Source organism: Apus apus, chromosome 14 (genome assembly GCF_020740795.1).
Source record: "Apus apus isolate bApuApu2 chromosome 14, bApuApu2.pri.cur, whole genome shotgun sequence".
NCBI classification, from domain to species: domain Eukaryota; kingdom Metazoa; phylum Chordata; class Aves; order Apodiformes; family Apodidae; genus Apus; species Apus apus.
In genome coordinates, this window is record NC_067295.1 from 1917896 (window position 1) to 1933049 (window position 15154).

The 15154-nt window shown below is 48.4% G+C and overlaps 1 protein-coding gene across 1 annotated transcript in view; it reads right to left on the minus strand.

The window, feature by feature from the left end:
- The window catches only part of LMF1 (lipase maturation factor 1), a 180337-nt gene extending 167026 nt beyond the window's left edge, over positions 1 to 13311 (minus strand). The window contains exons 1-2 of the mRNA XM_051632446.1: positions 13090 to 13311; positions 3941 to 4250 (exon numbers count right to left, since the gene is read on the minus strand). Coding sequence (XP_051488406.1) covers positions 3941 to 4250; positions 13090 to 13276 — 497 coding nt within the window. The 5' untranslated portion in view covers positions 13277 to 13311. The remainder of the gene's footprint in view (positions 1 to 3940; positions 4251 to 13089) is intronic.
- Between the last annotated feature and the right edge of the window lie 1843 nt (positions 13312 to 15154).

A 15154-nucleotide genomic window follows, 5' to 3' on the forward strand; every position in this document is an offset into this window, starting at 1 on the left:
GACACCTTACTGTGGGATAAAAGTGATTTTATTCCACAGTTACAAATTCACTTCAGAAGTGCACTGGTTATTCTGGTACAAAAAGGATTTAACTTCTGCTGGAATGTCTCTCCCAAAGAGCTTGTCCTGACAGAGAACTTCTACTGCCACTGGTCCATCCCTGCAGACACGTGCCCCAGCAGAAACTATACGGAGTAAAACCACAAATGGAGGTTTCATGAGGTCACATCCAATGAGTATTTTTACTTTTAAACAAAGGGGCAGCTTTTCCCATCCTTGTTTAAATGTATGACAATCCATGATACTAATATTCAGGAGGGAGGAGGCAGGGAGAAAGGCAAAGCCACTTGTGTTGGACCTGTGGAGCTGCACTGCTCTTCTAAGGACTGAACCTAGATAATCCAGATCTGCAATCTACAAAATGGACCCTGATATGAGGAATTCCTACAAAATTTTAAGCATCCTTAGCTTCATCAAATAACTTCTATTATACCCCACATTTCACAGTGACCAAAATCCCTGCTCTCTGAAAGGCAGCCTAGTTTGGAGAGCCACCACATCTTCTTTCAGAAGGTTCACCTGCACTTTGGCAGAGCTACCAGTGAACTGGCAAAGTCAAGGACTCAGAGGCAGGAGAACACCCTGGCTCCCTGGATTTTTGGTTGCCAAAGTAATCCCTGTTCCACAAAATCCATCACAAACAGCAGCCTGTTCACAGAGCAGCTTTCTTGAGGGTTCTAACAGCCTCAAAGACCTCTAGCTGGTCACTCACTGTGCTGTCACAGCCAGCTCAGCTGTCCCCAGGCACTCAGTGTATTCCCCAGGTGGAGGTTGGACACAACAGGGCAGGCAAGCAGCACGTCCTGCCCTTCAAAGGAGATGGATTGCTCTTCTAAAGCTTCCTCTGACTCTGAGCCCAAGCCAGCTGGACAGCAGTTGAAAGACTCACTCCTTCAGCAGTGCCCAGTATCTGGAGACTCCAGCCCAAAACAAATAGAAACATTTAAAATTAAAATAGAAAAAGAAAAGACGATAAAAGGAATAAATTGTTCCTCACTGGCCTAAAGAGGAAAACTCTGTTCCTCCTTATCACTCCATATCTTCCTTGAACTGGCTTCCCAAGCAACTACTGCAAAGGATTTTTCTGGATCAGGTCAGCCCATGGGTCCCTGCCCAGCCCAGCAGTGCCAGCTTGCAGGAATCCACACCTCCAGCCGAAGAGGAACACCACAAAAGACTGCAATAATGACAAAAAACAACATGGCCACAGGAGGATTTTCTTCCTCATTTCAGATGCTCTTCGCTGAGCTATCTCATAACTCTGATCAGGAATGCCTGACAACAATGCTGTCCTTTCCCCCTTCATAAGAATTCACGGTGGTCTTCAACAGATGCTTTGGAGAACAATCTGAACTCATCAAAACCCCTCAATCTGCCCAAACTTGAGAGTAAGACAAAGCTAATGAACCATCTAACCCCACTTACAAACCAGGATGAGAAGGGAGTTTTAAAGCCAGCCTTAGTCTTAAGGTCAGTCCTGCCACCCACGGTCTGCAGCAGAATTCATGAGAATCCAGCTGCTCTCAGCTCATCCCTCGTGCCACCACAGTTCCCTGAAAGACAGTGAGAAATCAGTTCATCCCTCCTTTGCTCTCTGCCTGTGTGTACTGGTGCTGCAGGCACCCAGCACCCCTTCTGCAGGAACTGCATGTCACACTGTATGCACAACAATAATATGGCTTTGACCACCCAGTGACCCATTTCAGAGGATCTAATGAAAAATGTAACCACAGCTGAATGAACTGTACTGCTGGGTTGCTTTGATTCTTTTCCCTCACCCCTTTACAAGAAGAACCTAATTTCCTGTTTAATATTTCCGACGCCACAATAAAGACGAGATGAAGTTGAGGCGATGGCTTCTTTCCCCCCCTCTTTTCTTTCTCGTCCCCTTCCCCAGAAGAACCTGCCCCATTCCCTTGGTGTTATTGCTGTATAGCAGGAGGCACCTGCTTGTGTCAGAGTAACTTTTTAACTCTTAGGCTGAAGTAGCAAAGGAGGAAAATAATACAGCCTTATCTCCAATATCAGGAGGCAATTCCTTTCAACCACAGCATCCACAAAAGGCAAACCCTGGGCTCCACTTGCATTCCTGCTGGCCAGCTCATTGTCTTCTGAGCTGCAGAGACCTCACTCTTCTATCGCCCCTCAGGAAGAAGCTTTTGGACACGGTCTGCTGGACATTGGCAGTGGTTCGGTGCAGAAGTGGAAAAAGGCTCCCTTCTCTATCCCCTGCCCTTCACCTCTCCCTTAGAGACTCGAAAGACAACAAACCAGGCAAGAATTCAACAGGCACAACTGGATTTCTTTGGCAAAAACTTGAGTCCTGTAGAACTGTCACCCCTCCAGCAGAGAAGACACCAGATCTCTGCCTCCAGTCTGCCTGTGCCAGGAAAAGCAACTGGGAGCAGAGGAGCAGCACAGAGCACAACTGCCCAGCAAGCCAGAGAGCACACGTTCCAGCCAGCTTTCCTTCAAATCCAAACTGTAATGACTTCATAGCTCGACTGTAGCCACAGCATCACGGAGCTCTCCCGAGTGCCTTGTGGGCACCAACCAAGAAAGCCACTTGGGCTCACGTCTTAGCTAGCCCACTACTTCAGGACCAAGCTAGATCAAACCCTCAGCCTCAGGAGTCACTGCAGGTCCAGCTTTCAGCTACAAAACCTTTGCAGCTCGAGAGGAAGGCTGTTAGGGTGATTTTTTTTTACCCTCACAAACAGAAACAAGTCCAGGACCACGTCCAGATTTTGCTGCTACAATGACAGGGGCTCCTGCGCCTCTGGCAATGAGAGCAGGATGATGCTTGAATTCTTGCCCTGTAACATAAAACATCTAGAAAAATAGACAAGCCATTTTGGAATAGCTTGGAAATAGGTAACAGAGAACTATCCACCAAGTTATTTTTCAACTTTTGTGGCTTTCTTTCACAGCCTGAAGTTCACGCTGAGTTAGGAGCTCAGAGAATGGAGCTTTTCAGAAAACTGAAGCTGTTATCCTTCACCCACTTACATACCATGGGGAGTAGGAGAGGAATGAATAGGACAGGACAAGACTCAGGGCTGCCCAAGCACATGCAAATCCTTGCAATTAAATTCACTGAGCCCCTCTGTAGGGAAGGTGTCCTGTCATACGTTGCAGAGCCAGATGATTTGGGAAGAACATCCCAGTAATGCAGCTGTATCGTGCCCACAGCTTGGGCATCTCTTCATAGCCTTTTACCTCCCCAGAGTTACCATACCACCTCTGCTATAGGCAGAGAGGTACTTGACAAGATGAACTAACAAAAGTGGGGGTTCTAAGAGCCTGTCATCTTTTTAACCAATGTATTTGGGACCTTATCAAGTGTGAGAACCACCTAAAGCCTTTTATTTTGCACCACAGCCTTTCCGTGCAGCAAGGTGATATGCAGACAGTCACCATTTTTCCTTTACTTTTTCCCTCCAGGCTTTATATACTTCTCCTGAGCGTTTCAGCTCTCTTCTGGATAGAACTGAAAATTGAGAATCTTCTCCTGAGCGTTTCAGCTCTCTTCTGGATAGAACTGAAAATTGAGAATCCATCCCAAAGGTAATTGTTAGGGGAATTCCCTTGCAACAGGCATGAGGGAAAGTACTCCACAGCCGGGACAAGGTGTAACATGGCATGTTATGCAGCCAATTTGCCTCTCAGAGAGGGCAACAGAAATCAGGGCAGGTATCCTGGGTAAGACAGGGAGCATGGGTTTGCCCATAACTCATTTATGCCAAACACTTCCCTTATCTCACATTCCTAAATTGCTCCTTACCAGATTATCAACCTCAAACAGTAACAAAAACTCCATGTGTACAACGAACATCAAGAGATTATAGAATAGAACAAAACAGAGAGCTTGTTAACCTACCAGATCTGTCCAACGTTGACCAAGGAGAGGTAGAGAAGCCACAGAAGAGCCATGAGGACCATGTTTGCACACCCAGTTACCAATACAAAGGCTGAAGTTGCCAGGCCAAACAGGGAGATGTAGTCCAAGATGCTGTCCATGTCTGACCAGTCCAGAAACCAGATGATTGTTGGTGCATAGCTGAGAGCATCCAGGTTGATCTTCCCTTTGAAATACTTCTTGACATTCTGCAGGTACAGTTTACAGGGGAGCAGCCCCTTCTCTCCTATCAGCTGTTTGTTTTGATGATATGCCACCAGGAAGGCCACAACTGGAGGAAAACAAGGAAGGAGGGAAAAATAAAGAAGTATCAGAAATCACCCAGGCTGAAGTACATATTTCGAGTCCAAGTTACAGAAGTAGATTCATGCATTGGGAAGGAATTTTTTCAGATGTCCTCATGCCCATTAAAATACAAGACAGTCGTTTCTTTTAACCACAATGCAAAAGGCAGAAGAATTCTATAAATACTGTCTCTGCCTTCACACCAGGAAGTGGCACAGAGCCCGTTTTGAGATAATTCTCTCCTCAGCAGCTGGAAGGGACATGCCACTTGCTTCAGGCAAACTCAACAATGCTCTTCTGGGAAAGAGCTCCTTGTAACTGAGCAACCTGACCCAGGGTAGGAACAGGAGGCTCAGCCCAGCTCCGTTCCACGCCGCGTGACCCGAGGTCAGTCACACACACTATTCATCTCCTCATCTTAATTGCACTGCAGAGTACAAGTGAAAGTAACACAATCATTTCAAGACTTTCAGACTGAATTTCCTTTCCACAAAAAGCATTTGGAAAGGAGACACCGAGAAGCCCTCGGGTCCTGCACAGGGACCAGGGAGCAGCCAGAAGAGGACACACAAACCCCTTCACCTTTGCAGCACCAAAGACACAGCTGGACTTTCCAACCCCTCCTATTGCAGTTTCACAAAACATTCTGCAATGTAAATAGACAACAGCTCCAGCATGGGTTTTGTTGTGGGTGGTGATGTACAGTGCCTGCTCTTCCCAGCACACACAACCCAGGGCAGAGTGGGGGCAGATTGTGCTCACAAGGTTACACTTGGACTTAAGAGGACAACACATCTCCATTTATATAGAACATCCATCTACCAAGTATTGGATCATTGCCTTGTATTGAAAACATGTCATATTTAAAAATATTGTGAATGAAACCACTTCAACTCATGCACACCATTCAAGAGGTGTCCAAAGGACACCTTAATTCCTTTGGCAGCATCATGGTAAATGCAGAACACAGGAGTCATGCTATGGGTTGACCTTCTGGATCCTCTCACATCCTGGTAGGCTGGAAATGCAAAGTCTTAATATTTTCCTGTCCTCTAAATTGCTACTTTTTACATGTCATTACAGCTCTCTCATTTATAGTGTCTGTGGTCTTGCACTGGACAATCTTAGAACAGCCAGATGCTTTTTTTAACAGCACACAAGCAATTTAATTACAGATTATAGACCTAGAATTTGATGTTCTACAGAGAAAATTGGTCAGCTTCTAGGGATTAGCTCATATTTTAGGAATCTCCTCCAGTTACCAATTTGCAGTTTGTAACTGAAGTCATCTCCATTTCTCAGGAAAAAAAAAAGATTAAGGCAAACATTTCCTGATTAGGCTCCATACATTTGGCTCCAAGCAGCTGACTGACCCATCTTTTAACCAGGATCCAAACACCAGCCACGTCACATGCAGCAATACCAGAGGCCTTGCACAAAGGCCAATTTGCTTTCCCCCAAAAAAAAATCCTCCTTAGTTAATGATCAAATCTGTTTCCTTCCTTATCTGAATATTGTCATTTTGCAAACAGAGTGTTCATCTGGTTGGTGACTCTCACTGGGAACACTGGTGGAAATTCTATGGGAAACCATATCCCAAGTTCAGACCCAGATCCCCATTTCTTTGAAGTCTGACTAGCAATCAAATGTCTGCAGCCCCAGGGAGCAAAAATAAATGTCCTATTCCCTGCAGACACACACAAAGGTCTCCAGTGGATTTCAGTTAATCCACTTAACACTCCAGCTCTTTGCACACGCTATTTTGTTCTCAGTTGAAAAACCACTAAAACTCACAATCCAACACATCTCTGAGGTCACTAGGAGGGTTTCCATTGATTTCAACAGATCCTGAACCACAGTAACACAAAGTTGGGGGTTTAATTGGTTGCATCCCTTTCCATCTGTCTTGATACACAGTGAAGGATTTTACAAACTAATAAAAGAAATGCAGAATATTTTACTCAATTATGGACAGGGAGGGAGAAGAGAAAAAACTGATGGAACACTAAAGAATCAGCTTTGGACTGCAAACCAATTGTTTTGTATTTTAGAGTATTCATCTTTTTCTACCAACACTCCAATGGGCACAACTGTGTAACGAGAGTGCTTGATCCATGAAACAAGCAGAAATCTAGTGGTTCTAAGCCTCAGACAACTTCCTACTTTCATTTCTGGTTTTGAAAAAAACCAACTAACTCTGCCTTAAAGCTCCATGACTGGATTTCTCTTGATTAGCACCACAATTTACTGCAGTTTTCTAAAAGTGTTAATCAAATTCAGCTCTAAATGCCACAGGAATTACTGCCCCAACCCATAACTGCTAAGCAGTTGTTTTTTTCTTTAAAAAAAATTAAAAATATCTAAATTAGACCCCTGTACAGCATGCAAGATAAACAAGGAAAGGATATATTAGGAAAAACAAACTACAGCAATTGCAGAAAAGTACACATTGTATGTACAAAATACTGTACAGCCTTTTTAAGTCTGCAAGCAGCAAAGACTGCATTCTAGGTTGGCATGAGCTGCATATCTAAAGATTGCACAGTTTGGGCTCCAAAGTGGTCTTTTTTTCCCAGAGCACTGGTTTCTCACAAGACACTGCACTGCTGCTATTTCATACATTACGATTTTACAACCAAACCCCACCAACAACGGCCCTAATTTGATGAAGAACTCACCTAACCCGTAACAAACCCTGACCATCCCACCTATGCCCTGGTCCATCACTCTCCCAAACCTTCAGGGTCCATCAGCACGTACAGTTTATTACTCTCATGAACCAGCATTTCCTAGCTTGTGCTGCTCCATCCTGGATCCAGCTCCCTCTCCTGGACACTCCCCAAGCTGAGCTGCTGTCTCAAGTCGTGCTGTCTCTCCACTCATCTCCAGCACCTTTTGGAGCACATCTTTGAAAGGCACCTCCCTGAGGCAGGACCCGCTTCCCAGACCCCACCACCAAGTTGTCTAGCCCTCCTCTCCCAAGGCACCAGCTAAGCCTTCAAGAGGCTTCACCCTGGAGGCAGCACTTCCCGTGGTACCAGACACGTGCAATAGCTGAAACTAAAGACAGATTCTGCAGAGGATTCCAGCAACACAGGAGATGTACATATCAAGTTATTTATCAGCTTGTCATTGCTCCCTGAGCTCCTACCCAGAAAATGTATCTTTAAATTGTCTATAACACAGACCCTGCTACCTTCTCCAGCAACCTCCCCTTTTATCTTGGCTTAGTTGGAGGTGGGGGGGAAGTCCCTTCTGCCCACAAAGCCTGTGCTTTTCTTCCTCTTCCTTAACCCCTATTCTGAAACTTCACTCCCTTTGGCTTTATATTTGGGCATTTTCCACTCTTCACCTTCCCACTCCCTCCAGATAAACTTGGTCAAAAAGTTTGCTTCCACCTTGGGCAGTGGCTGGCATGGCTGCTGCCTGGCTGGGCACGGGGAAGGTTAACTGCTCCCCTCGTCTTCCTGGCAAGACTATTTGCTCCTTTGCAGATTAAAAATGCTCAGTCTCAGTGACTCCCAAGCTCCCTCCCACTCAGGAGGCAGAAGGAGCCTTTGACAGCTCACATGGGAGCACACTCCTCTACCAGCTGCAAGCTGATCTTTACATAAGTAATACATGTAAATTGTCAGCAACTGCTAATAGACCTTCACTACTTATTCTCACCTCAGATGGTGCTTTACTGTACTTTTCCATTAACTCTCCCCCTCCACCTTCTCCTTCCCCTCCCAGCCTCCTCTCCCCCCCGACTGAACGCCTTCCTTGTTCAAACCCACATGCTACCAATAAACACAACCCAAGCATGCAACACACGAGTCACCCATCTGAAGTTATTTGGTCTATCCATATTGCCCCATCACCTCAGTTCCTTTCCCCCAGTCCAGGCTCAGCCTGTCATGGTAGGAGAATGAGAGAATCCCATTCTTCATGCTCTGTAAAGATTTAAAGATGTGAAATCCAAAACTTTCCAGTCATACGGCTTGTTCTCTCCTCCAGTAAAAGAAGTCTTAACTTTTACTTAAAGCCCAAACCACAAGAAGGAATGAACCAAGAGCAAAGACCTCTGCACAAAAACCAAACTACATTTTGCACACACACAAGTCTGTGTGGAGCCATATATCAAGTGCACCTTTGACCCAAAAAAAGCATTCAAAAAGGGCCCTGTGCTGGATCCTGACAAGCTGAGGTTATGCTACTGGAAAGAGAAAAAGGGGAGATATGCCCAGTCTTCTCATTATTGTCTGATAAATTAACCAAATCAAGTTTTCAATTGATAAATTCCCCAACGAAGTTTTGCAACACAAAAGCAACACCACTGTGGTACTGAGCAAAGAGCCAGAGCGAAACCAGGCACCCCCTTTTCATCGTGCCACCCTAGAGCCACAAGCAAGCACACAGCAAAGCAGTCTGTTCTCACCACGGCTTTAGTTTATCACCATTTGCAGCAAAGCTGAAGGCTTCGGGGTGGTTGCTTTGGAGGCTTTTTAAGCACTTACCTCCACATTTCCCCTTTGTTTGAAATAATGTGGGAGCAAAGAGAAAAGGCTGGGCTGTGGCACTGCTAAAATGTTTCCCCAGAGGAGCCAGGTCGCTCAGAACCACACCAGCAGCAGTCCAGCCTGCAGCTGGAGGATGCCCTGAGAAGGTCCTTCTGCTCCAGACCAGCTCTGGACAAGCAGCAGACTGGGAGATACTCCCCTTCTCACTTCTTGGTAGCATTTCCCTGAAACTTTCTCCACTTGTTATGAATTTATCTGCCCACAGTGAGAGTGCTTTGTTCAGGACCAAACAATTCTGTCTCGCTGACACGGCTCCTTCGTGGGGATCGTGTGGCTCACTCAGAGGACACAGAGCTAACACACTGCCCGTGTTGTGCAGACTTGCCAACAAGTGCTGTGCTGCAATAAAACATTTTGGGTGAGAAAAAGTGTCAGAAGTAATCCTGACTAGGCGAGCTGAAAGCTACTGGGAGTCCTTTCATATCACTAGGGGAAGAGATTGGGGGAAAGGCAGGGGAGATGGCAGAGACAGAGAAGAGGAAGGACACTGGGGAGAGCCAGGAACCTACAGAAAGCTGAAACCCCCCCAAGAAGGCTTTAGATGTCAGAATTAGGAAGAAGTAGCATGAACCTCCTGTGGCTCTAGCTCTGGGAAAAGAAAATACTACTGTTAAACAATCTGTATGGAGAAGATAAACTGGATTTAAAGAATAGCTTGTATTTCAAAGCACTCTACAGAGCCTGGCTGAAATTGGGAAGGGTGGTATCTAATTACTTAAACTTCTACATCTGGAATCTGATGACAGTGTCCAAAAAGGGCAGTTAGCAATTTACAAGGAGGGTGAGGGGAGCAAATAATGCACTTTTTTTGTCAGGAGCTATTTACCTGTTACAGGACTTCCAACCAGACCTCAAAGGCTTTATGTATTTATAAAATGTCAAGCCCTGCCATAAAGAACAACAACAGTACGAGACCAGGACAGAAAACCTTCAAATCCCAAAAGGGCATTTATCCAAACCACCCTGTCCCATGAATTACTGTATTAGAGATTGCAACTGGACAAGCTGAAATGGTGGAAATCTGTGACACAAATCTCTAACTGGCACACCAATAATATACAAAGATGCCTTTACAGAAACAAAGAGAGGGATCTGGGCCACAGAGCACTGGCTAAAAAGCTACATAATTGTTCTCTTCCTCAGTGTGCAAGGCTGGATTCTGTCTTGCTTCAAATCCTCCTCCTCCAAAAGGGTTTTAGCACTGCTCACACTTACTTGGTGAAGTGGAGAAAGAAGTCCCAGAGCTGAAAATGTCTCCTAGAGCTGTCAGTTATAAGAATTTAAGTGCCACCTAATTTACAAGTGCACAGTGCTGGCTACTATTAAAACCAGAAATGGACAGACAGGCCTTTCATTTACCTCAGTGCTGGGAAGATCCCACTGGCACAGCCCTGCTGCCAAGAGCAAACCTCAATCAGCACTTGCAGCTTGAATCCATCTTCCCCTTCCTTTCTATTCCTACAAGCAGCAGGTGGTTTTGGACCCCGACGTCCATGAATCTTCACATCCTCTCCCACCTTCCCATCTCTTGCTTGCCTCCCAGACAACAGCTGCTTTGCCAGGGACTTCCCAGGCTCTGGCTGCTTCTGGAAACCCCCTTGAAAAAAAGGAGCATGTTCTTATAACCAAAGGGGGTGGGGCAGAAGGGAGGGCACACAGGACACCTCACACCTGCCTTGCTCCACCTGTCCTTTCCACAGAAGAACCAGCTGCACTAACAGGCAAAAGCTACAATCATCAGGGGACGACAACTTCCCTGATGCTTTAACACAAAGTCCCTCCCAAAGGATTTGTTGCTTAACAAAGCAGGAATGAAAGGGTTACATTTAAATGAGTGAAGTGGAAGAAGGGGGGAAAAACGTCCCAGCAGTGAGGAATGTCAAACTGTCACGGTGGCATCAACCGTTTCCTCAGCAAGCCTGAGACTCGGCGTGCGCAGGATCGCCACGTCTGGGAAAAAAAATAATCTGTCAGAGTAAATGGTTCCATCTTCAGAAAAGAGCTTGGAAGAGTAGCTTGGCACACAGGCTTTTAAATTGTTTTCTGCTGTTCCTAAGCCCAGGCTCTCAGACGAGATCAAAAGGCAACCCACCTTCCCTGGAGAGCATCCCACCCCAACAGCCGTGTCATGGCTCTGCAGCCTTTGACTGCAGGGGAACCTGCCTGTTCACAACCCCTCCATCTCAGACACACCAATTAGTTCCCACTCCACGAGTGCTTCCACTGTAGGCTGCACAGCATCTCCTGTGCTCTGAGATCAGGACTGGAGCCCTAGCACCACTGCACTGACAGCCTGAGTCAGAAACTGACTTGTCTCAAATCTGGCCCAGGTTGTTTGGCTCTTCATCAACCAAAACAAACACCAGAAATCACTTTACCCGATTGCAATCAAGCTGAAGTTGCATAACAAGCAGGCAAACTTTTGTCAATTGCAAGGGGCAGAGCCATCCTCCTACCCAGCTCCTTTCAGCTCTGCTGCACAAATCCTTTATTCTGAGGCTACCTCTCTGAAAAGGGTTTTCTCACTCCAGACTGCAGAAACATTTCAGGGTCTACCCCCCACTTCTGCCACTCCCAGATGCTCCCACTCCTCTTCTGAAAACCACAAAGTCCAGTTCTCCCTATTTCCCAACATCTTGCTTTCACTTCCCAACCCCCCATCTCACCCTCATCCTCTGACCTGCAATCACTCTATCCCTTTCTCCCTGCAGCCCACAGGTTTCAATCATCTCCATGCTTTAACTCACCTGACCCTGAACGGGATGCTCACTCCTGCTCTCATTACCCTGAATCAGGTCTCCCACTCACCAGAAGGTCCCACCTGGTTCACTCACTCTTCACCCTCCCCTGCCTCATCACCCCCTTACCAACTCCCACCCCTCCAGCCACTGTCTCTCCCTTTCTGTCCCCCCACCAGCCCCTTCCCATCGGACCCATCACCACCCCACAGGACAGCATTTTGTGGCACGTTTATAACCCTGAATTCCAAACGCACAGCAGAGAACACTAATCAGTTTTTCCTAAGGAAACTGCAGACCGAGCCACGGGAAACTCAGCAGTCTGGATTTACACACGAGGGAGTATCAGAATCGCTTTCATTTTGACTGAAAGAGTCATAACCCTGCATTTCACCGAGGGCTGAAACCAAACTAGAAACAGAGCACGTGTCAAAACCATACGAAACTACAGCTTCTGCATGGTTTTGATGCAAAATAACCTAAGCAGGCTGGCAGCCTACAAATCCTAACGATTTTGTGGACAAATCTGGGGCAAGTTTAGAATTTGTAACATAGTGTGTTACATGTCAGTTTCAGTTTCCATGTGAATATTTTTCCAAGTGGAGCACCAGTGGGCCTCCAGCACGGCTCTCAGCATTCCGTGCCAGAGCAAGAGCTGAACGAGCACAGCTGAGGTCAGGAGCCTGTTTCAGCAGTAACCATGGTTAATGGTCAATGTCCATAGTCTTGTTAATGCTAGGTCCCAACAGGCAGCGCTGGCAGCCAAGGATGTCATGTTTCTCCAGCCCTGCTTCGGATGCTAAAGGCCTGATTCTGTGCAAGATGAGGATTTGCTCCCTTGAGGAGTTGACTCACAACATCTACCTTGATGAAAAAGGGCTACCAGCTCTGACCAGCCCTGCTCACAGGTACCAGCCTCATGGGGTGAGCAAACCCTCTTTCCAGCTCCACCAAACGGGAGCCCCAACTCGAGCTAACGCCACCGCAGCCGCGGGCCGCAGGGTTCCTGCCCCGCAGGAAAGCAAGAGGAGGAAAGGAGAGGCTGTCCCCGTTCCACCTCTCTGCCGGCCCCTCGAGCTCTGCACGCACAGACACGGGTCGCTAAGACCTGAAACTGACGAGTGGCCGGGCGGGCAGGGCTGCTCGGTCCAGCAGCCGCAGCCCTGCCCCGCAGGACAGGGGCTGCCACCAGCAGCGGGGGCAAAGCGCCCCGCAGCCCCCGTCCCGCACGCAGAAACCCACCCCCCCGAGGCAGCCACGGGGCTCCTCTCCCAGCACGGGGGGACCTCACCCCGCCGCACGGGTGGGCGAGCAGCCGGGGGCTTCCCCGCCGCAGGGGGCCCGCCCGAGGCTTTGCAGCGGGGAAGACCGTGAGGGACGGATGGAGCAGCTCCCGGACTTGGCAGGGGGACAAGCGCAGCCGGCCCCAGCATCCTGGGGCTCCGCGGGGCCGGGCCGGGCGCCCACCCGCTCCCCGGGCAGCGGAGAGAGAGAAGGAGGCGCGGGGCGGCGGCCGGAGACTCACAGTAAAGCAGCGCTACGGATCGCAACAGCACGATGCGGGTCAGCCAGAAGGTGCCCGGGGGCGGCGGCCCGGCTCGGTTGCCCACCGGCTGCTCCACAGCCCGCTCCGGCCTTTGGGAAGAGCCCCGGGAAGAGGCATCGCCCGCCGCCCCCCGCCGCTGCCGCAGCGCCGCGCTGGGCGCCGCCATGTCAGGGCCCGAGCGAGCATGCGTGGCGCGGCGGGGTGCGGGGTGTGTGCGTGTGAGGGGTGTGCGCGTGTGTGTGTGCGCGTTTGTGTGTGCGGAGTGTGCGCGCATTTGTGTGCGGAGTGTGCGCGTGTGTGTGTGTGTGTGCGAGCTTGTGTGTGTGTGCGTGCGTGTGCGGGGTGTGTGCGCGCCCGGGGGGGTCTGCGGGAAAACGGCATGTGTGCGTCCCCGCCCCGGGGAGAAGGTGCAAAGTTAAAAAAAACAACCATAATAACAATAACAAACAAACAAACCAAAATAAAAAACCCAAACGGGTTGGCTCCACAGCCCTGCGTTCGCTGCCTGCTCCTGGAGCCCGGGGGCTCCTGTCGCCCTGTCAAATGGCCCCGCAGCCCCCTCAGCTCTCCCCGCAGCCCCCTCAGCTCGCCCTGCAACCTCCTCAGCTCTCCCCGCAACTCCCTCAGCTCTGCCCGCAGCTCCCTCAGCTCGCCCAGCAACTCCTTCAGTTGGCCCCGCAGCCCTCTCAGCTCGCCCCGCAGCCCTCCCGCCGCACCTGGTCTGAGTCCCTAAGGAAAAAAAACCCAAACAATTAAGCTAAATTCCTCAGGCTTTCGACATTGGCCCCTTCGGAGTCTGCTGTGACTCCCCTTCACACAGTCACAGCCACCAAGCACTCGGCTCCGTGTTGTGTTCAGAAACACTGGTTTTTCAGCCGAACGGCTCTAACCGCGCCTCGAGGAGCCCAGGCGTGTGTCACGGATCCTGCAGGAGGAAACACCGCCCTGCCCGACGGTCCGATGGGCTCTGAGAAAGTATCTGTTATCAGGTGTAACATTATTCAATGCTTTTCAGACTGTAAACCGGTCCCTTCTAAATGCCTCTTTTGTTTTTCCAGTTTCCCATCACTGCTGCTTACATTGTTCTCCTCAGAAAAAAAAAAACCAACCCTGCATAATGGTGCATTGTATAAGGAAAAGAAAAATAAGCTATTTGTTGGAGGCCTCTGGTATACTGGAGTTTCGCTCTCCCTTTGGCTTAGCCGTGAGGTTTGGCCAGATAAAAGTAGAGAGATGTAAGCTCATGGTTTCCTTTGTGGGGTCCTCATGAAACTTTTACGGCGAATTCCACATTCAATGGAAATGTCTGTAAAACAAACTGGATAATTGAGGAAATTACTGAGGGAAAGCAGAGGGTTTAGGCTAAAGATCTAGCAAAAAGACAGGGATAATGGGAGCTGGGCAGGGAAGACGGAGCTGGGCTGGTTTTCCTTGCTGAAGGTCGCCCTGAGAGCTGCCGGCTGCGCAGGTCGGGACGGTAGCAGGAGCAAACACCAGACTCAGCTCGGGGGACATCGTGTGTCAGCAGCGCCTTGCAACAATACGAGCTGCCAAGTTTAAAGTCTATTAAATGGCATAAAACTGCTGTTGCTCTAAGGGACTGATCCAACCATCATAAAAGGCAATGGAAGCCTTTCCTTCAGCTTTACTGGAAGATGGATCAAGCTATAAAGGAAAACATGCGATAAAAGGGTAGATTAGAATATCAAATGACCTCCTCCCTGCTCTGAGTTCCTGCTGGTACACGGCTTTGTGCAGACCTTCATCCGTGGTGGGTTTTCTCCTCACTTACCTATTTACTGTCAGCTTTTATTTTCATGTCACGATTTCCCCTGGCGTTCCCTCTTTTCAAAGTAAGGTATCAAAAAAAGAACAACAATGTAAAAAAACCCCCACAAACCAAAAAAAAACAACCCCACAAAAGAAAAAACAAGCCAGTAAGGCCAACGAGATATTTAAGAGAGAGGCTCTGAGCCTGAAAGTCTCAAAAGGAAAGTGATTCATAAATGTCAGGCCAACAGGCAGGCGCTGAGGCATCATTGAT